The sequence below is a fragment of the Oryctolagus cuniculus genome, chromosome 16 (genome assembly GCF_964237555.1).
Source record: "Oryctolagus cuniculus chromosome 16, mOryCun1.1, whole genome shotgun sequence".
Lineage (NCBI taxonomy): Eukaryota > Metazoa > Chordata > Mammalia > Lagomorpha > Leporidae > Oryctolagus > Oryctolagus cuniculus.
In genome coordinates, this window is record NC_091447.1 from 66205273 (window position 1) to 66225183 (window position 19911).

Here is a 19911-nt window from a genome sequence, read left to right on the forward strand (position 1 = left end):
TGGGGCCGGGCCTTGGGGCAGCCTGCGAGTCTCCCTCCTCTGGCCCTTCTTCCTTTGCATCATGTGGTCTATTTGCTGTGGGCAGAGTCTGCACTCGGACCCCGGGTCTGCCCCAGGCGTGGGCTGCATCTGCAGGCTGGGGTACACCTTCCAGGGGCTCCGGGAGAGCTCTAGTTCTCTGGGCTCCGTCTCCCTGGCCGGGCACTCATGGCCTGCCTCAGACTGTAGCATGCTCCGGAAATGTTGTCTGTCTACCAGACCTGCAAAGTAGGGTGCTGTTGTTGACACAGGTGTCCCTGAAGATAGAACCCCTGTCCCCAGCCCAGTGCTCGTCCTTCTTGGCATTCGTTGTGGGGCATGGGGTGTGTGTGTGTGTGTGTGTGTGTGTGACACATCTGTAGGAAAATGGGCCCCTTTGGCCGTGGCTGGTCACCTGGTATTAAGACAGGACTTGGAGGCCTGCCGTGGTGGGCGTGCACGTGCACGTGCACGGTAAGTCCTGAGTCCTCTAACAGCGGCAACGGGCAGTGCAGTCCCCTGTTGTCTGGGCTGTGGGCAGCCTCGGTTTGTTCTGTGTGGAAACAGGGCCAGCCGGGAAAGGCGTGCGTCGCCCAGACTTTGCCAAGACGATTCCAAGGGTTACAGGTAGAGTTCTTGGGGTTTTACAAGTGGCCGTTTGGGAGCTAGGGATAAGGTCCACACTGGCTTTGCTCGCCCCAGGCAGTCTCACTGCAGCCCACGTGGGCCTCTCCTGGATGGGCACTGGCACCTGCACCCCAGTGGTCATCTGGCTCCCAGCAAGGCTCGGAACCTTGACTTGCCCTGGGATGACCCCTGGTGAACACCTGCCCTCCCTGGGCGTGCTTCCCCAGGCTAGACCAGTCTTGCCCTCGCTCCTTCTGGGGCTTCCTAGAAATGCACCTTCTCAGGGTCGGATGCCTCGCTCGCTGCGTCGGGAGCCCCGTCCCTAGTGCGGGCGGACGCGTCCCTGGGACGCAGCGGGCGCTCCTCTCACCTGTTGGCTGGCACCTGTGCGGTCTCCTGTCTGGTTGACGTGAGCTCCGCTACCATGCATGTCCGCTGTGCTTGCCCCGTTGCCGTCTCCACAGGGACAGCGGCCCACGTTTCTCCTGGTAGACACCTAGCAGGTAAATTGCACGGTCGCTGGGTCTGTGTGTGTGGCTGCTTTAAGAGGAGGGCAAGGCTTTTCCTCCAGAACGGCCAGGCCATGTCATGCCTGCCTGCTGGGTGCTTGCTTGCTGCCGTTAGTCTGCGTGGTGTCAGCGCCTGGCTGCCCAGAGGTCAGGGTCCGTGGGACCGCGTCCTTGGCCGTGCACGACCAGACCTGTGAGGGGAAGAGGTGCCGTACTGCCCAGCCTGCTGCCACGCAGTGGGGGGTGGGGCAGGTCGGGGTTCCCAGCAGCAGTGTGCATGCCCCTCTGCCCCCAGCTCTCATGACCAGGCCTGCCACAGCTGTGCGGGCCCGGCTGTCTGCTGGAATGCCCTTCCCCGGGCCAGACGGTGAATGTGGCACAGCTGTCGGCCTGATGGCTCCGAGAGGGCCGGGCTCTCAAACAGGCCCTGCCTGGCCTGGGGACCCTCTCCCCGGCTGTCCTGCAGCTTTCCCGAGGGCCTGTGCCCTGCCCCCGGACGGGAGCGCTTTGGAAGCCCCGCACCAGGAAGTGGGTTTCCTTGTCGCAGTGCTGGTCTGCTGCGCCCTGGGCACTCTGTGGGGCGCTCCGGGCGCTCCGTGGGCGGCTCTCTGGAGCCCCCTTCTCCAGGCGCCTGTTCCCCAGCCCCTCCCCAGCACCTGTTGAGGGCTGGCCACTGCCTTTCACTTGCTAATTCTCTTGTCTGCCACTGGGCCACCTCCCGGGAGAGGGAGAGGCTGGGTGACCCTGGGGAGCCTCCTCTTTGGCTCAGCCTCCGACTGTGGGAGTGCAGAGGTGCAGAGGTGCGTCCCTCAGAGGTGGGTGCCCGGTGCTGTGCTCCTCCCATGCCTGCTGCTGCCTCTCCAGACCCCTTCCTTCTCTGCCTCGCTCTGCGCCCTGCCCGGTCCCGCTGGCTCCTCCTCCCCTTCCCCTCTGTGTCGACCTGCCTTTGCCCGGCCCCGTTTAACCTCAGGTTTGAAGTGTGAGGGTTCACCTGGATTTCTAGAAGCCAGTAGATTATTTGGAGGCAGCAAGATCACAGACTCTGGGTGCCCAGTCTCGCATTCCCAGAGTCACCTAGCTCACGTGGGGGCGGCAGGATACACCGCCCTGGTGAGGGGTGAAAGGGCGTTGCCTTTGAACTCCTGCCTCCTCCACCTTGAACTCCCCCCGCCCCCACCTCTGCTTGCAGCACTCTCTTCTGGTCGGGGATGGGGTGTGGGATCCCTGATTTTGAAACAAGGTTTCTCCTGGGACCAAGCACTCTTGGGGGTGTCGCCTTTTGGGGTTGCGTCTGTGTGGTCCTGGAGGCCATCACCTGTGAGACTCGGGTGAGCTCTCCTCTTCACACATGTGTAAGTTAAGTCAGTCTCTGAAATGGTGTGGCTGGTGCCGTGTCACCCCCACTGTGGCGGGGAATTAAAGGGTCACGCCTGTGAGGGTGTTGGGGGGGAAGGCCTGCAACCAGCCATCTGGCATGCCCATGAGGACTGGTTTTGTGTGCCTCATTTTTCAGTTTGCAGACGGTTGGTTTCCCTGTCATGGGGAGTGATTGTGCCACAGCTGGAAGCAGCCAGGAGTGGGGATGTGGTGAGCGTGTCCACATCGTGTGCCCCCTGTGTCTGGTGGATGAGGCCTGGGCCTCTGTGTAGACCAGAGGAGGCCCAGGTGGGGCAGGCAGGAGCCGCACTTGGGGGGCCGTGTTTTCCCAGTTAGCAGAAAGCGCCTGGGTGAGAGCCGGCCTGACTGGCAGAGATTTCTGAGCTGTGCTTTTCTCCAAGAAGGTGATCCTGCGAATGCTAACCGCTTATGAGGCCGAAGGGGCTGCTGGGGGCAGGAAAAGAACATGCGTGTCCAGTAGCCCGAGTCACGCGTGCCGAATGCGTGTGTGGCCTGGTGCAGTCCATCCCTCACCTCTCCCCTCTTATCCCCTCCGTGGCCCTGCGGCCCGGCTGGCCGTCTGCCGAGTGTGATTTGTCACAGTGCAGATGGGAGCAGTGCTCAGGAGGGGGCCGGCGGCAGAAGGCCCCACAAGAGGAAGCTGGGTGACGGGTGCCACCTTTGGTGCCTCAGCCGCCACGAGGGCCTGCGCTCTGGGCTGCGGGAGGCGAGGGAGGACCCAGTGTCTGAATGGTGGGAAGGTGGGAGACACACCAGGTGTTGCCTTGAGCCCCCTTCTGTGGGACCCAGGCCTTGGAACTTCTTATTTTAGAGCTTTAAATCTTAAAAGTAGTTACAATGTAAGCAAACTGAAAGGCTCGGGGTTTTAGTGGGACTGAGACCTGGTGACGTGGAATCCTCAAGGCAGGCCTGAGAGAGATCAGTCCAGGTACCCACAGCCCAGAAAGCCAGGTGCACAGGCGCAGGGTCCTGCGGGCACGCCCTGGAGTTGGGAGGCCTTCAGACACTGCCGTGCGCGGGGGAAGGGAGGGCGCCCGTGGCGGGGCCGTGCGCGCTGTCGCAGCGCTGGAGCCCCGGGGGCCCCTGCTGTGCTGGACCCGTCCATCTGGAGGCGCACGGTGGCCAGCGGGTATTGGAATTGTGCCGGATCATGGTGGACTGTGTGACTACGGGTTCTGTAGGGAAGTTATGTCCTATCCAAGGGATGAGTTCCATTAAATTTCTAGTACGTTTTGCTTTGTAAGACACAGTTTAGCCAGCAAGAGAGGGTCACGGGGCCACAGTGTGCCAGGAGGACTGGGCCCGGGAGCTCCGTGTGTCTGTGCTGCGGCCAGGGTGGGATCTGCTTCTCCCTGAAGTGGTGCGGCCTCTCTCTTCACCCTGGGCCCTCTCCCTCCCTCCCTCCCTCCCCCTCTCCCCCGTCTCTGTAACTCTGCAAGTGTTGTGACCAGAAAACAGTTTAAAATGTGTTGAGGGAACTGGTGCTGTGGCACAGCAGGTTAAAGCCCTGGCCTGCAGTGCCAACATCTCATATGGGCACTGGTTCGAGTCCCAGCCACTCCACTTCCGATCCAGCTCCCTGCTAATGGGCCTGGGAAAGCAGTGGAAGATGGCCCAAGTGCTTGGGCCCCTGCACCCACGTGGGAGACCTGGAAGAAGCTCCTGACTCCTGAGCCCTGGCTTTAGATGGGCCCAGCTCTAGCTGCTGCAGCCATTTGGAGAGTGAACCAGCAGATGGAAGAGCTCTCTCTCTGTCTGTAACTCTGTTTTTCAAATAAATAAAATAAATATTTAAAAAAATAATGTGTTGAGGAGCAGGCATTGTGGCGCAGCTGGTTAAGCCACTGCTTGGAACACCCATGTCCCGTATCAGAGGGCCTGGGATCGAATCCTGGCTACTTGAGTTTCCAATCCAGCTTCCTGCTAATGGATCTGACAGGTGGCACGTGATGGCCCAAATACTTGATTTCCTGCCACCCACATGAGAGACCTGGATGGAGTTCTGGGCTCCTGGCCTCTTCCTGGCCCGCCCCACCTGTTGCAAGCATTTGAGGAATAAGCTGGCAGTGGAAGGTCTGTCTCTCTCATGTGTCTGTCACTCTGTTTTTCAAATAAATAAATAAATAAATAGAATTATTTTAAAACAGACATTTGATTTAGGGGGAAGATGCGTCAGATACTCCTAACCTGCAGAAATCCTAGTTGAACAAGCCGCGTACCCTGCACTGCGGCCACGCTCGACCCCAGGTCTAACCAGCGTCGGAGCTGTGGGCCCCGGGCTGCTAGGCGGGCGAGGGATCCCAGTTCCAGATTGAAAGTGTATTCTACTCAGTGTTTTGCTTTCACAGCATCGTAAGATAGAAACCATCAGGCACTGTCTGTAATCTGCAAGTCTTTTTTAATACTGGGCTTAGCAGGAAGACAGCTGCTCGTGTCCCCCATCTCGCGCGTCCAGTCTTGGGGGCTGCTGTCAGGGTGGAAGCAGGCGGGGAGAGTCCGGCTCTCCAGAGGCAGGCGCCGGAGCGGGGCGCGTTCCCGTGGTCATTTCAGTAATGGCACGCTTCCTCCATGTGAAACCAGAAGAGCCAGTGGCCACTCCCTACCTGATCGCTGTCAGACTCAGACCTCAGCCCTGAGTTTTGTCCTCAGTTACTTTGAAGGCCGTTGGGCTGTTCTGAACTTTGACCAGTCAGAAAACTACTTTAAATGAACTTCTAATTGTAGCGTAGTTTCAGATTCACAGGCTACCGCAGAGCATTTGTGACTGAGTCAAGTTGCTGCTTTCCCTAATCCACCTGTTTTTAAGATTTTATTATTTTATTTATTTTAAAGAGTTAGAGGTCTTGCAATGGCTGGAGCTGAGCCAATCTGAAGCCAGGAGCCAGGAGCTTCTTCTGGGTCTCCCACGCTGGTGCAGGGGCCCCACCATCTTCCACCGCTTTCCCAGGCCAGAGCTGGATTGGAAGTGGAGCAGCGGGACTCAGACCGCGCCAGTGGGATGCCAGGGCTGTAGGCCGCCCCAGCACCAGCTCCAGCCTTGACCGTTTGGAGTGAGGAGCAGCAAGGCACTCTAAGGCTGTCCTTGCATTGGGACTTGTCTGCTGTTTCTTCTCACGGTTGGGCTGGAGGAGGGGCGCCCTCACCATCACATCCGCTCAGCCACGCACACCGCGGTGCCAGCCTCCAGAGACCCCCAGCTGGCAGGTGTCCGTGAGGCTTGTCTGCTGGGGGGAGGGTTCCTCAGCTCACGCAGCTCACTCCGAGGGTTGGGGGTTCAAACCCTGAATACATGACTTGGAGTTCTGCCTGGGAGTTGGGTCTCTGCTGCACTGGATCTGCTCCGTATGATACCAGGGAGCTGTGGAAGAGAGCGGTTGACCGAGTCGCAGAGACGTTTCGCGTGCACGGATCATCATCCTGTGTCACCAGGTCAGGCTTGTCAGTGGTACCACTGGCCAGTTGTGAGTGGCAAATGTTAGCTTCTCCCAGATTCTAACCTTTTTGGCCTACTTGGAAGTTGACACTTTATCACTGGCAATAGGCGGTGCCAGGGACTCTGCGTGGAGTGATGGGCCTTGTGCGGAGCATTCTGGGGGAAGTGCCTGCTGGGCACCCCGGCCTGACCTCCTCGCCTGGCAGTCCTGGCTTCAGGCAGTGGGTGTGTGAAGCCCACTGCTTTTCCTCCTACACCGTCTTGCTTCATGCAGTAGGAGCGTTCCAGCTCGTCACAGTCTGTCAGGGTGTGAACACCCGGAGCCCCCGAGGAGAGTAGCACCCCATTCTCCAGGTGAGAAACCAAGGCTGGGGTGGTGACTGGGCCAGGTCCCTCCCCCAGAGTCAGCTGAGCTGGGGCAGGAGGATGCCCTGGGATTTGCCAGGGGCACGTGGGGAGGTCCTGCGACTTGCAGCTGGCGTGTTGAGAGGGGCAAGGGGACAAGGGCGCCTGCAGGACCTCTGTGCCTGGCGAGAGCCTGCGCTCTCGGGGAGCAGTGCTTGCCTCTCGTGTGCGGCTTTCTTGGGCATGCGGGTGACTCCTCTCCCGCTGTGTGAGGACGCGGCACTTCTCCCAGCTGTCCCCTGCATGCTTGCCACAGGTACCCTTCCTCTGCTCACTGGGGGAGCTCTCCTCCCAGAGAGAGGTCCGCAGGGATGCTCTGTGGGGACCTCGGTCAGCCAAGCGCTGTGGCGGAGGCCTGCCTCCTGCAGGTAGTGGTCCACGTGTAGCACGAGGGCCCACCGCCCCTGGTTCTGTCTCTGACTGGCCCCGACCCTGCTTGTTGCCATTGTAGAGTTGAATTTGAGGGCCACATCTGTCCCCCCCTTGTCACCTCAGGTGCTCAGTAGAGGGACAATGCTGGCTGTGCAGGGTCTTCCAGATGTGAATAAAATTAGCTTTTGTGTATTCAAAAAATGGCATTTGATAACTCAGAGTAGTGGCTGCCAGAACTGGTGGTCCCGTGGGCCCTGTCCTCTCGAACCTCGCAGCTGTGTTGCTGGGATCCCCCGGGCCCTGATGTGGGCCCAGGGTGTCTGCAGGTCCCGGCTGTGACGTCCAGGCCTCCCCCAGCCGCTGGGAGTTGGAGGACAGACCGCCGTCGTGCAGGGTCAGCAGGTGTTAGTAAGGTCCTCCCTGTTTCCGAGGGGCACGTGAGTTTGGTCCAGTCTTCCTGGTGGACCAGCTGCCGGCAGCATGGTGCTGCAGTGGCCGCCATGCTCTCTGGCTGCAGCGCTCAGCCGCTCTGCCCCCCTGAGCTGCCCCGTCACAGGGAGCTCCTCCGGGCCTGTGACTTCTCGGGGCTGCTGCATTCTCAGAACGCTGGGAGGAGTCGCTGCGTGGGGCTCCCCCTCTGCAGCTGGCGGCCTGAGGCCGCTCTTAGTTCAGGGGAGGGATTGGAATGGCCACATGTGTGCTCTCCTTTTCCCCCGGGAGGTCTGGCCATGGCCGTGACTATGGCGGGGCTCTGCATAATGGAGTCCCCGAGCGGTTGTTGGAGCTGAAGTCTCCAGGAAGAGTGATGGCTGGGTTTCAAAAATCCCATCCCAGCTGCTTACCTCCTCGGCCTTGGTGCCGGAGAAGCCCCCACCAAGCAGCCAGGAGCATCTCAGGTTACGGGCTGGGAGGAGTGGTAATGGATGCTAGGAAGGGGGGCAGGCTGGCGAGAAGCAGGTGGACTCCAGGGTCCCTGGAGAAAGGCGGGGGTGTCTGGGGAGGGGAGCACATGCCCAGCCCATCGGTGTTCCCGGCCCCCAGGACGGGCGGGGGTTTGACTTTGAGCCTCCGGGTTCCCTATCTAATCATGTCAGCTTCTCTCTGAGACCTGAGGGCTGGGGGGTGTGGTAAGGAGATGAGATGCGTCCAGTGGTAGGACAAAGCTGGGGAGGCTGTAATTGTTCCATTTGAAGTTTCTAGAAGTGTTTCGTGGGTGGGGTGGGGTGGGGTGGGAGAGCTCATTGAAGGAGCATGTGGGCTTGTTTCTGGCAGTGCCTGAAGCCACGGCGCCTCCCTGGGCCCAGTCACAGGCTTCATCCAGTGCCTTGCGCGTGCAGCTCTGATGTTCCCAGCCTAGAGCTGCTCCTCCAGCTCATGGCGGGCCAGGCATCGGCCTCGGGCAGCAGCTGTGTGCAGGACCCTGCTGCTGGTGGCCCCTTGACAGGGGCTTGTGGGTCTGCGGGGGGGGGGGGGGGGGTAGGTAAGCCTTGGACTTCCTTGCTGACTCCCCTATTGTCCCTGGGATAGCATGTAGAGTGGGTGGACAGTGTGAGTGGGAAGTACAGGGATGGGGTGTGGCTGGCTCCCTAGTGACTGTCCTGGCTGGACTGTCGGCCCATTAGCTTTTAGTGGTTTAAAGCCCAGATGTACGCACGCACTGCTGGCTTGGCTGGCCGGGCGCTGCTGCTGCTGCTCCTGGCGGCCCCGTTGCTCACCCAAGTGCAGCAGCCAGGTGCATCTCTGTGCCTGCTCCTTTTCTTTCCCCTTGCTGGCTCAGGCGGCCTGCACCGTCCTGATCTGGGCAGCTGGACAAGCATCCCAAGGGCCTGGGCGCGAGTTGTGAGGCTGCTGCGCTGCCCAGAGATGAAGCAGGGAAGCCATCCTGGGCAGGGCTGCAGGGCTGGGAACGGGCCGTTGTGCTGCCCCCTGCTGGCGCTGCGTGCCTTCTCGGGGCTCTGCAGAGGTGGCCTGGGGGTACAGGAGTTTTGTCAGTCTTGAGTGGGGCTCCTCATTTTCTGCGGGCGTCCGCGGACTCGCAGGGTAGGGACTGGACTTCCAGGGCCTACTGCTTAATTAGATCCAGGGTTCAGAAATCCTTGTAAGTAGATTTGCGTTCCCTTGAGCACAGCAGCTGTGTGGGAGAGCGTGTCGGTCGGTCTACAGGTGTCGCTGGCCTCTGTGTGCAAGGCTGGTGCAGGCACAGGAGGTGCTTGGCTGCTTCTGAAGTCCTGGAGGCCCCTCCCGGAGGGCGCTGGGGCCGAGCGCTGCTCCCGCACCCCTAGCTCCTTCCCGGCCGAGTCCTGTCAGAGCCTCTCCTCCTAGGAGTCTGTGGTGGTGCTGCCTGCTGAGTTCTGGGGACCGCCTAGAGCTTGGTCTGCCGGCAGGTCACCCCTACCTGGGCAGAGGGGAGCCCTGGCCCAGCTGGGAGTGGGCTGTGGTTGCAGGAGCAGACCCAGCTGTCGTCCTGTGCTGCAGAGGGCTCCTGGTGAGAGCCTAGGAGGTGCGAAGGGCTGCCCGGCGTGGGGGAGTGTCCCACGGGAGTGCTTGCAGAGGGACAGGTGGAGCAGCCCCCACCCTGCCTTCAAACACGGCCGTCAGCCAGTCGCCTCTCCCAGCTCCCCAGGCCTCCAGGGTTCCACGGCAGTGGTGCTGGGGAGCGGCGCTGGTCCTGAGCAGGATTTCTCGTCCTCCTCAGGCCCCGTGCGTGTGCAAGAATCTCGGGCTCTGGTGCAGGCTGTGGTCAGGCAGGGGCTGGGCGTTGACGCTGCTGGTCAGACTGCAAGGGGCCCGCCCCTCGCACATGTCCGCCCCTGCTCGTTTGTGTCTGAACCGGGGCTCTCCCCGCTGCCTGGTGCACTCCTGCTGCGGTGCGTCTCCACAGATGTGAACGAGGAGTTCATGACGGAGGGCGGGGGCTACATGGGTCCTGCACACCAGGCGCAGGCCGAGGGACACTAAACATTAACCGCGCACCGGGGAACCCTGCGTGTCGTGGAAGTTGGTGATCTGGCCTCCCCGCCAGTGACCGGAAGTTCCTGGCAGGTAACAGATTCCTGTGTCGTGTGAGGGAGGAGGTGCCGAGAGCCTTTGTGCTGATAACAGCCTGACCTGCTTGTGGCGAGTTTGTGGGTCACTGTGTTTTATGTAAGCTGCTCAAGACGGGCAGGACAAGTTCATCTGACGCCTGGGATGTCACACAGTCTCTGGGTCAGGCGGGGGTAGGCGCTGCTCCCGACTGGGACGGACGAGCCCCTCACACACCCCATGCTGGGTGAGCTCAAGTCCTGTGCCTCTGTTCTGCTGGCTTTTATAATTAAGGAATTGTTTTTCCAGAATCTCGCCTGTGGTCACTGGGAGCCACTGCTCTTTTCCGGAATTAGCACTCTAGAAAAAGTCCTGCGGAGGCTTGAGTTCTCCTCCTGGAGGAAAGTTTCCCACCTTGGGAACTAGAGGGGCCGGCCCTGTGTGTGTGGCAGAGGTGTCCCGGAGCCCAGCAGGGCCCCTGCGGGCTGACTGACACAGGAAGTGCCTGCAGTCAGCGGCCCCTGGGGAGCCTGGCGCCTCCATTTTCTGATAGCACCTGAACCCTTACCTCCCTTCTCAAAATGAAGGCTGCGTGTCACAAACCGGTTCCAACTGGCCGTTGCCATGGTTTTCACGTTGGAAGGCACAGTTAAAGGGTCACATGACCACGGAGGGAAATGCCTTTGTCATGTGACTTTTTGGTGGCCTGATTAGCATACAGGAAGTTCACTCCCTGCTGGCTGCTGGGATGCTGAGTGATCATTGATGGGCGGTGACGTCACCTCTTGGATGAGTTATTGATTAGTCTCTGGCCAAGACAGGGCCAGGGAGCGCCGTGGTCCAGGAGGCCTCTTGGGAACGTTCAGCCTCTGGGTGTGCTGGGCCCCTTGCCCTGCGCTCTTCCTACGGGCAGGTTTGAGTTTTGTTGGACATCTCACCTCTAGAAGGGGCTTGCTCTCTCCGTAAGGTGATAGAGTTAAACCCCTGTGGGGTGGTGCTGCCTCAGCCCGCGCCTGCCCAGGAAGCGTCTGTGATGTGTGAGTGCCCCCAGGAGCCCGCGGGGCGAGACCGCAGCTGCAGCTCCGTGCCAGGGGCTGGGTCTCCTTGGCTCTGTGGCACGTGGAGCCCACCTGCACATCCAGAGAGCCGGGAACGGGAGCCCCAGGGCACCCTAGAGGCATCATAGAGCCAGGAGAGACGCCCCGGGTCACTGCACCCTGAATGCGAGCTGAGCGCCCTGTGTCAGGACCGGTAGGTGTCGGAACGGGCGCCTTTCTGTCCACTCTCCTGGGTTCCCTGAGAGGCTGGCCAGCCGTCTTCCTCCTCAGGTGGAGCCGGGCCAGGCCTGGTGCTCAGGTGCAGCCGCCACGTAGCTCGAGGGGGGATGAGGAAGGATCCGAGGACTGTGGGGGCAGTGGCTGCCGGGCCACTGGCGAGTCCAGGGTAGAGCTTGTTAGGCCTCAGCCTCTGGTCCCCTGCTGCCGCCTCCCCTGGGGGTACAGCCTGCTGGCGTGGAAATGGGGTCTCTCCCCATACAGCCCAGTCAAGTTGCTTGTAACTGTCTTCACTCCGCCGGGCCTCCTGGAAAAAGCCTGGATAACTTTGAGCGGAGCTGCTCCTGGTTAACTTCATCTGAGTTTTCCTGGGTCACAGTGCCACCTAGTGGTGTGCTTTGTCAGCCGCCAAGGCAGGCAGGCTTTGTACCTAAGTGTGAAGGGAAGGTTTGCAGCTGCTGGCAGCGGATGGGGCTGCTTGGGGGGGGGGGGGCCACCAGAGCACCATCTCTGGGTGCCCTGTGTGGGTCAGCCACACAGCACCGTAGCTCGAGTTCACGCTGGCCTCGGGAGTGTCAGGTGCACACACGTCTCAGAGGGTCCTCCCCAGGAAGGGCAACAGCAGCCGTTGGCCTGTCCCTGCTCAGGGCAGATGGCACCGTGGGCACCACAGCCAGCATGGAGTGGACGCTCGTTCTCAGCCCCGCCCGCCCCCATGATGCTCCGCTCCTGTTGGCGAGAAGAGACGCCGCAGGTGCTGGCGAGCAGGTTAATCACAAGAAAAGAGGGAGTGGCCTTGGCGTCCACTCTCAGGGGTGGCAGGGGCACCCAGAAACCAGTCGGTGAGTAGAAGGGTACCAGAGAAAACACGGGTCAATGCATGAAGCTGGCACCGCCGTATGTGGCCGCAGAGGGACTTGCTGCAGGCTTTCTCTGGCCACCGTGAGGTGGTGAGCTCCCGTGTCTGCCTTTGAGTGCAGGCCAGTAGCACCTGAGCAAGTGTCTAGCTCTCCCGGGGGCAGGTGGGCTGCCGTGGTGCGCACGGCGTGTACGAGCAGTCCGAGAGGCCGCTGCGGCCCCTCCCTCCGCAGCCGGCCGTTCTCACCCAGTACCAAGCCGCACGGCAGGGCAGGACGCCTCGGGGACCCAGCTGTCACTGAGGACGGGGCCGGCTGTGAGCCACAGGTTTGGGTGCAGCGGGGTGGGGGGGCGCTGGGGGCCACGTGGAGGCTGCCCAGGGAGAGAGCCAGGCACACAGCGGTCCTGGGGCCTGCGCGGGGCCGTGTGGCTGCAGTGTCCCAGCAACGGCCGCTGTCTCCGCCCCGCAGCGACATGAAGTCCGAGAGGAGGCCGCCCTCGCCCGACGTGATCGTGCTCTCCGACAGCGAGCAGCCCGCGAGCCCGCGCGTGAACGGGCTGGCCACGGTGGCCGCGAAGGAGACCAGCACCGAGGCCCTCCTGGTGAGCCCGGCCGTGCCCGGCCCCACGCGCCTCGCCCTCCCGCGGCCCGGTGGTGCAGGGTCCCTGCTCGGGCCCCCCTCAGCCCCCTTCTCCCACCCTTGCAGAAGAGCAGCCCCGAGGAGCGAGAACGGATGATCAAGCAACTGAAGGAGGAGCTGCGGTTAGAAGAAGCCAAGCTCGTGCTGCTGAAGAAGCTGCGGCAGAGTCAGATTCAGAAGGAGGCCAGCGCCCAGAAGGTGAGTGTCCCCGCCCGCCCGCCCGCCCAGCACGGCACGGCCGCGGAGACGGTTTCCGCGGTGGGAGTGGGGCTGGACAGAGCAGGTCCACGTGGACTTCCGTGGGCTCGGGCAAAACTCCAAGGATGTCAAAGGACTCTCCTGTCCAGGATGTCTGAGTATGAATGCTGTTTTCTTAGCTCGGGATGTTTATAACATTTATAACATGATTTATAGGCCATACAGAATTCTTAGCTTAAAAAATAGCCTGCTCTAGGAGGACTGGATTTCTAGTCTGCTGCAGGTGTCCGGCTGGACACTCCCTGCTGCTTAGAGACTGAGGAATGGGGTGCGGGGTCTCTGGTGCCCCTGGAAGCTGGTTTCTGGCTGGAGAAGGCTGTCTGGAGCCCAGTTCCAGAGAAGCCTCCTGGCCCGCAGGTGTCCCTGTGGACAAGTTCCAGATCGTCATGGGCACCTTCTGCCCCGAGTGCGCACAGCGTGCCCACCCTGACCGGCCTGTGCTGGTCGCTCCCAGCCCTCGGCCTGCTCCTGTTCTTCCTCCCTGGGACCCAGCCAAGGTGCTCCTGCCCTGTCTGGGAACTGCGACTCATTTATCTGCAAGGCTGTGTATGCGTGAGAGAGGGAGGGAGGAGAGAAAGACTTCATCCTCTGGTTCATTCCGCAGAGGGCTCCGGTGGCTGGGGCTGGCCTAGGCCAAACCCAGGAACGTGGAGCTCCAGCCGGATTTCCTACGTGGGTGGCAGAAGTCCAAGCCCTTGGGCACCATCTGCTGCCTTCCTAGGCACAGTAGCAGGAGCTGGTGTGGAAGCCGAGCAGCCTGGAGCGAGGCAGTGCAGGGCGGGGGTGGGGGGGGCGTCAGCATCCTGGCCCGTGGCGCAGCCCGACATGCCGCAGGCTGAGCCTTCTTCCTCTGTTCCATTAGACCAGAAAGTGGCTGCGGCGTGGGTAGTGAGAGCTGAGGGCTGTGTGGGAGAGGCCAGGGGACGCACTCCCTCATCTGACCGGAGTTGGCTTCGACGCCCCGTCCCCCAGTTTGCAAGTGAGGTGGATGGAGCCCGCGTGTTCTTCTGGCTTCAGTGAGCAAAGCTGGGGCCCGGTGTGTCTCCGGTGGAACCTGAAACCCACACAGCTGGCCCGTGCTCTCACCTGATGCGCGGGGCCGCCTCTGGCTCCTGTGTTCCCTGGGAGCAGAGCAGGCTTCCAGGCTCGCTGTGGGTCTCAGGAAGCGGCCCAGGAGGGAGGCCGTGAGCCCCCGCTCGGCCCCCGTAGCCCCTGCTGTAGGCTCACTTCCCTGTGCCCTGCCACCCTCACACGCCCGCCCTGTCCTCTTGCAGCCCGTAGGCTCCACCGGGAGCGCTGTGACCACCCCTCCCCCGCTCGTGCGGGGCACCCAGAACATTCCCGCGGGCAAGCCATCCCTTCAGGTGAGTGTCCCTCCTGCTGGAGACACCTGGGCACGCTGTGAGGGAGGGCCCGAGACGGCAGACGGCTGTGGGGGGGGGCCCGAGACGGCAGACGGCCATGAGGGGGGTCCGCTGTGAGGGGGGGCCTGAGATGGCAGACGGCCGCTTGCTCCCCCAGAGCGGGCTCCAGTGAGGCTTTCCTGCCGGCAGCTGTGGCCCAACCAGAGGTCCCAGCTCGTGGTGGGGAGCGGCACAGGCTCCTTCCCTGTGGGCTGCCCCCAGCCCCGCCCCGCCCCAGGCCTGGCTTGCGTCCTCCTCTGCGCACAGGGCGATGGGCAGGGGCACTGCGGCCTTGGGAGTGCAGTCTGGAAGGGGCTTCCCTCTTCCCACAGACTGAGTCCCCAGCTTGTCCCCGCCCAGGGCGCCCGGCGCTGCCGCAGTCCACATTTGAAAGAAATGGGCACTTTAACTTTCTTTTTCCTTAATCTTCTACCCTTTTAACAACAAAAACCAGTAGAATGCTTTCACAGTGCCACCAAAGCCCTTTGAATGTTTTCACACACACACACACTCAGGGCAGTGTGGGCGTGGGTGTCGTTGACAGACCTCGACGCGGATGCCCGGCAGCGTGATCCCACCGCCCCTGGTTCGGGGCGGGCAGCAGGCGTCCTCGAAGCTGGGGCCGCAGGCGAGCTCCCAGGTCGTCATGCCCCCCCTCGTCCGCGGGGCCCAGGTGAGCGGCGCGGCCCACGCGCATGTCCCGGCGGGCCCTGCAGCTGGCTGCCTCCACAGGGCATCCTGGCCAGCCCTTGCCCGCCCCGTGGTCGGGCTCAGCCACGTCTCCTGTCCCCCGACAGCAAATCCACACCATCAGACAACATTCCAGCACCGGGCCGCCGCCCCTCCTCCTGGCCCCTCGGGCCTCCGTGCCCAGCGTGCAGATCCAGGGACAGAGGATCATCCAGCAGGGGCTCATCCGTGTGGCCAACGTCCCCAACACCAGTCTGCTGGTGAACATCCCACAGGTGAGGGGCCGGGCGCCACCGCTTCCTGCTGCCCGCAGCTGGGCGGAGCCCTGGTGCCCCCGGGGCTTGGGCTTGAACGCCTGGGGGCTGTAGGGGTGCAGGTGCCGAGCAGGGCTGCGTCCGGCAGAGGTGGAGTAGCTGCTGCACGAGCGAGGGTGTGCGTCTGGCCGGGTTTGGGGGAGAGGGGAGGTGGACAGGTTTGGGGGGGAGGGGAGGTGGACAGAGGCCTAGGGACAGCTAGGGGCCGTCCGCCACAGCCGGCTCCCGCTGACTGGTGTCCTCGGCGGGGACGTGAGGGAAGCAGGCCCGCGGCTGTCCTCAGAGCACTGGCACATCTATTCTCAGCCACACGTCCCCCGCCTCTGCAGCGAGCCTGGGCTGGGACGTGTCCGTCCCCGCCCCCTGGGAGCAGGAGGGAGGAGACGCGGGGGCCTTGGCTGGCACATGAAATTGCGGGGTCTGCAGCAGGGCCTTCTGGGGGCGTGCTCGCTCCTTCCTGCCCGCCCTCCTCAGACGAGCAAGGCCAGCGGGCTGGGGCGTCTGCCTTCTGTAAGGTTGACAAGTGCTGAGCCAGTGCCACCCCCCACGGGAGGGCGTCCTGGGCGGAACAAAAGGTCGACTGCAGTTCCACCCGCCCGCCAGTCTTCATCCGTCCCTGCTGTGCTGTGTGTCGAGGGCGGTGGTGGGGCAGGTGGATCGGCTGCCCACAGGGTCGGGGGGAGGAGGAGCTGGCCAGTGAGAGGTGGGGCCGGCCGGGGTCGCCTCTCGGCTGTCGGTCAGAAGGGGTCCCGGGAAGTCCCGTGGACCCTGGGTTCCCAGGCATGTTGCTCGCAAGTTGCCCGTCCTCCCTGGGGCGGTGTGCAAGGCTTCCCTCTGGTGTCCAGGGGTCACCAGCCCCAAGGAGCTGAGGACACCAGAGAGGTCACTTCTGAGTTTGGGGAGAGCCCTGGACAGTTGTGGGGCAGGAGCGGACACTGGGAGTTCAGCCCTGGGGTACAGTGTGGAGCAGAGACACGAGGGGCAAGGGTGGGGCCTGGGGCCTCTCAGACCTGGACCTGAAACCTGGCAGTGCAGCCCCGCCCACGTGGCCGGTGTGTGCGCGGCGCGCTGGACACTGCGGCGTGTGCCGACGAGCCTCGGCTCCTGTGCCACTCCGCACGCTGTCCCCGCCGCCTCGCCCTTCGGAGTCCTGTCACCATACGCAGCTGATGGGGGCGCCGGGGAGTCGCCCCGGGCGGCGTTCGAGTGCTCTGATGGTGGTGTTGTCTCCCCAAAGCCCACCCCGGCATCGCTGAAGGGGACGTCGGCCGCCTCGGCTCAGGCCAGCTCCACGCCCACCAGCGTGGCGGCGGTGGTCACGTCTGCTGAGTCTCCAGCCAGCCGGCAGGCGGCTGCCAAGCTCGCGCTCCGCAAACAGCTGGAGAAGACGCTGCTCGAGATCCCCCCGCCCAAGCCCCCCGCGCCGGAGATGAACTTCCTGCCCAGCGCCGCCAACAACGAGTTCATCTACCTGGTGGGCCTGGAGGAGGTGGTGCAGAACCTGCTGGAGACCCAAGGTGAGCCCGGCCAGCTCCGGCCCTGCGGCCGCTCCGTCCTGTGGCTGGTTGGCAGTGCACCTCACACCCTGGAGCACCCACTGTGCACCCACAGCCGTGGAGGGTGGGAGCTGAGAGCCACGCCTGCCTGGGGCGGGTGTCTGCAGGAGGCCTGGGTTCCCAGCAGTTGTGGGGTCATCACCCCAGGCAGAGCTTTGCAGATCCTTGATGCCGGGAGCTCCAGCGGGGAGAGGGACATGGCCGCCTGGGCTGCGGTCACCTTGTCCCCCTCTTTGGGGACAGTGTGGGAGGGACCGTTGCTGGGTCGTGATCAAAAGTAGCACTGGAGAGAGGCGGGCACCGTGGCTGTGCCCTGAGAGTTGGTGGTGATGCTGGTGGCCGTGCAGGAGTGGGGGGGGGGGGGTCCAGGGGGCTTCACACTGCTCAGCCCTCAGCTCGGGCTGGGGGCTGCGGTGGGGTGAGTACGGAGGAGAGTGTGGCCTCCCCACCTGCCGTGGGACCAGAGAGAGGAGGAGCTGGGAGGACACACCCCCTTCCCCAGGGGCTCTGCACCCAGATGGGCTCCAGACCAGCGGTAGCCCCACAGTGCTGGACGCCCCACGGGCACCTCAGGTTGGCCTCTGCAGCTCCACCCGCACTCACAGCAGGCACGAGTGTGAGCCCAGCCCGAAAGGCTCCACCTCCCATCTCGGCTGACGGAGTGGGGGGCGGGGGGCCCAGAGCCCAGGCCAGCGGCGGAGGCGAGGGCGGTGGCGGGGCCTGGCTGGTGTCTGCAGTAGGTAGGGTGGGCAGGAGGCCCGAGTCGGACGCCCTCTGCTTGCACAGGCCTCTGCTCGTTCTCTCATCAGGGGTCAGGCTCCCTCTCCTGTTGCCAAAAACAGGACCTAACTGTGGGAGGGGCTCAGAGCCCTCCCTGAAGGCGTCTCCTGACACCTCCCAGAACCCCAGGCCGGGCGCTCAGCGCAGCCTCGCGCCATGTCCCAGCTCTGGTGCTGGTCCCACCGGCCGCAGCCACCTGGGAAGCAGGTACCACATCCTCCTTCGGGGCTGGACGTGTGCGAGGAGATGTGCTGTTGTCCCCAGGTGGAGGCCTGGAGCTGAGGGCCCGAGGCAGGCCCTGGGCTTGGGGGCGGGGACAGGTGACATCCCACCCACTCTCTGGGTGGGGCTTCCAGAGTCGGGGTCTGTCGCTCAGGATTGCATGAGGCAGGCCAGGTGGGAGCGGGAAGGCCAAGGGCCAGCACTGTGGTCCGTCGTGACCAGGAGGCAGTCTCGCCCCGAGTGCTGGGACCAGGATGCTGGCGAGAGTGTCCGCCCCACAGCCGTGCAGGCGCCTCTGGGCCCTCTGTCCCTGAGCACCGGGTGCGGCCTGGGCACCTCCTCGGGACCCCTCACGGGGGGTGGGCGCCCCTCCCCACAAGGAGACCACCAGGCAGGCACTCACTGGGCCACCCCTCTGCTCGCTGGCGAGGGGGGAACTCGGTGGTTTCCTGTTGCTTTGGAGAGGGGACTGGAGGCTGGGAGAGGCCAGGCTGGCGCCACGACGTCATTGGCACATTGGTGCCATGGGCCCCGTCCCGTGGTGCTTTCTGGAGGTTCAGCGTCGTGTCCACCCATGGGGGTGCCTGCTGTGTGTGCAGACACGCTGACCGCGCTGGTGGTCTCCAGTGGCCTAGCAGTGCCCAGGCAAGGGGGCGTGGGGCAGGGCAGGTCCCGACCCCCTGGATGCGAGCCACCCCGTGTCTCCTTGCAGCAGGCAGGGTGCCAGCCGCCGTCGCCGTGTCCCGGGAGCCCTACGTGTGCGCGCAGTGTAAGACGGACTTCACCTGTCGCTGGCGCGAGGAGAAGGGCGGGGCCGTGATGTGCGAGAGCTGCATGACGTCCAACCAGAAGAAGGCGCTCAAGGTGGAGCACACGAGCCGGCTCAAGGCCGCCTTCGTGAAGGCGCTGCAGCAGGAGCAGGAGATGGAGCAGCGGCTGCTGCAGCAGGGCGCCAGCCCCGCGCAGGCCAAGGCCGAGCCCGCCCTGAAGCAGGTGAGCACCGGGGCCGTGCCGGCGGCCGCCGCCTGATTGCCAGCTGCGTGTCTAAATTGCACTTGATGGTGGCGCTGGGCAGCGAAGACACTAATGTGCAGTTTCTCTAGCTTCCGGAGCTCCGGCTCGCGGCGCGCCCTGGCCGAAGCGCACGGAGACCGGGCGTGCGGGAGGAGCGCTCAGGCTGCACGTGGAGCTGCTTGCTGTTGGGGGTTTTTTACTTGTTTATTTTTTTAGTGACTCTCTTCCCCCCTCTGCAAACCTGGCGCTCCCCTGGAAGACGTTGGCCGTTGGCTCTCCCCAGGCCCCGGGAGCCGGGGCGGACCGTGGGACTCGCAGGCCTGCTGACCTCCGTTTCGCCCCCGTCTGTAGGTCGTAAAGCCGCGGCGTAAGTTGGCGTTCCGCTCGGGAGAGGCCCGCGACTGGAGTAACGGGGCCGTGCTACAGGTCAGAACCGCGGCGCCCCAACCGCACACCGTGGCCTCGTCACTCGCCGGCTGTCACGCTGCTGCGTCTGTCTGTCTGTCTCGCTCTCTCCCGCCCTCTCTCTCCACGCCCTCTGTCGCCCTTGGTGTAACTTAGCTGGTCTGCCGATTTTGGTCTCCAGGGAGCCCGCGTGGGTGGGAAGAGGTCAGCCAGAGCCAGGAGCGGCTGCGCCGAGCGCCCTGCCGGGGCCGCCCTCCCCCCGCTGACCGTGCCGCCGCCCCTCTCTCCACTGCAGGCCTCCAGCCAGCTGTCCCGGGGCTCGGCCACAGCAGCCCGCGGCGTCCTGCACACGTTCAGCCCGTCACCGAAACTGCAGAACGCGGCCTCCACTGGGACCCCGGTCAGCAGGGCCGGCAGACATTCCGAGAGAGCCGCGGGCACCGGCAAGGGCAGCGCCCCCTCCAACTGGAAGAAGACGGCCCTCAGCACAGGTGGGCGGCCCGGCCCTGTGCGGCACCCTCACGCCTGGGCTCACCCTCTCCCACCCCTCCCCTGAGGGGTCAGCTTGGACTCACACGTGCTAGACAGCGTGGATGTTAAAACTTCCTCCGAAAGCAGGAAAGCCAGGGTAGGCAGGAAGGGACAGGTGAAGGCGGGTGAGCTCCGTGCGCCGGGGTCCCCGCAGCCTGCACCCCGACAGCCCACTTGGC

The 19911-nt window shown here is 63.5% G+C and overlaps 1 protein-coding gene across 12 annotated transcripts in view; it reads left to right on the forward strand.

Moving 5' to 3' along the window:
- The window catches only part of GATAD2A (GATA zinc finger domain containing 2A), a 95173-nt gene that overhangs the window by 73550 nt on the left and 1712 nt on the right, over window positions 1-19911 (forward strand). For 9 of the 12 annotated variants that reach the window (XM_051828214.2, XM_051828219.2, XM_070059075.1 and 6 more), the window contains exons 4-12: window positions 12389-12521; window positions 12626-12757; window positions 14092-14181; window positions 14765-14893; window positions 15018-15185; window positions 16462-16741; window positions 18495-18775; window positions 19148-19222; window positions 19497-19692. In XM_051828214.2, coding sequence (XP_051684174.1) covers window positions 12389-12521; window positions 12626-12757; window positions 14092-14181; window positions 14765-14893; window positions 15018-15185; window positions 16462-16741; window positions 18495-18775; window positions 19148-19222; window positions 19497-19692 — 1484 coding nt within the window. The remainder of the gene's footprint in view (window positions 1-12388; window positions 12522-12625; window positions 12758-14091; window positions 14182-14764; window positions 14894-15017; window positions 15186-16461; window positions 16742-18494; window positions 18776-19147; window positions 19223-19496; window positions 19693-19911) is intronic. The other 3 variants (XM_051828210.2, XM_051828211.2, XM_070059073.1) reach the window with 3 other exon arrangements.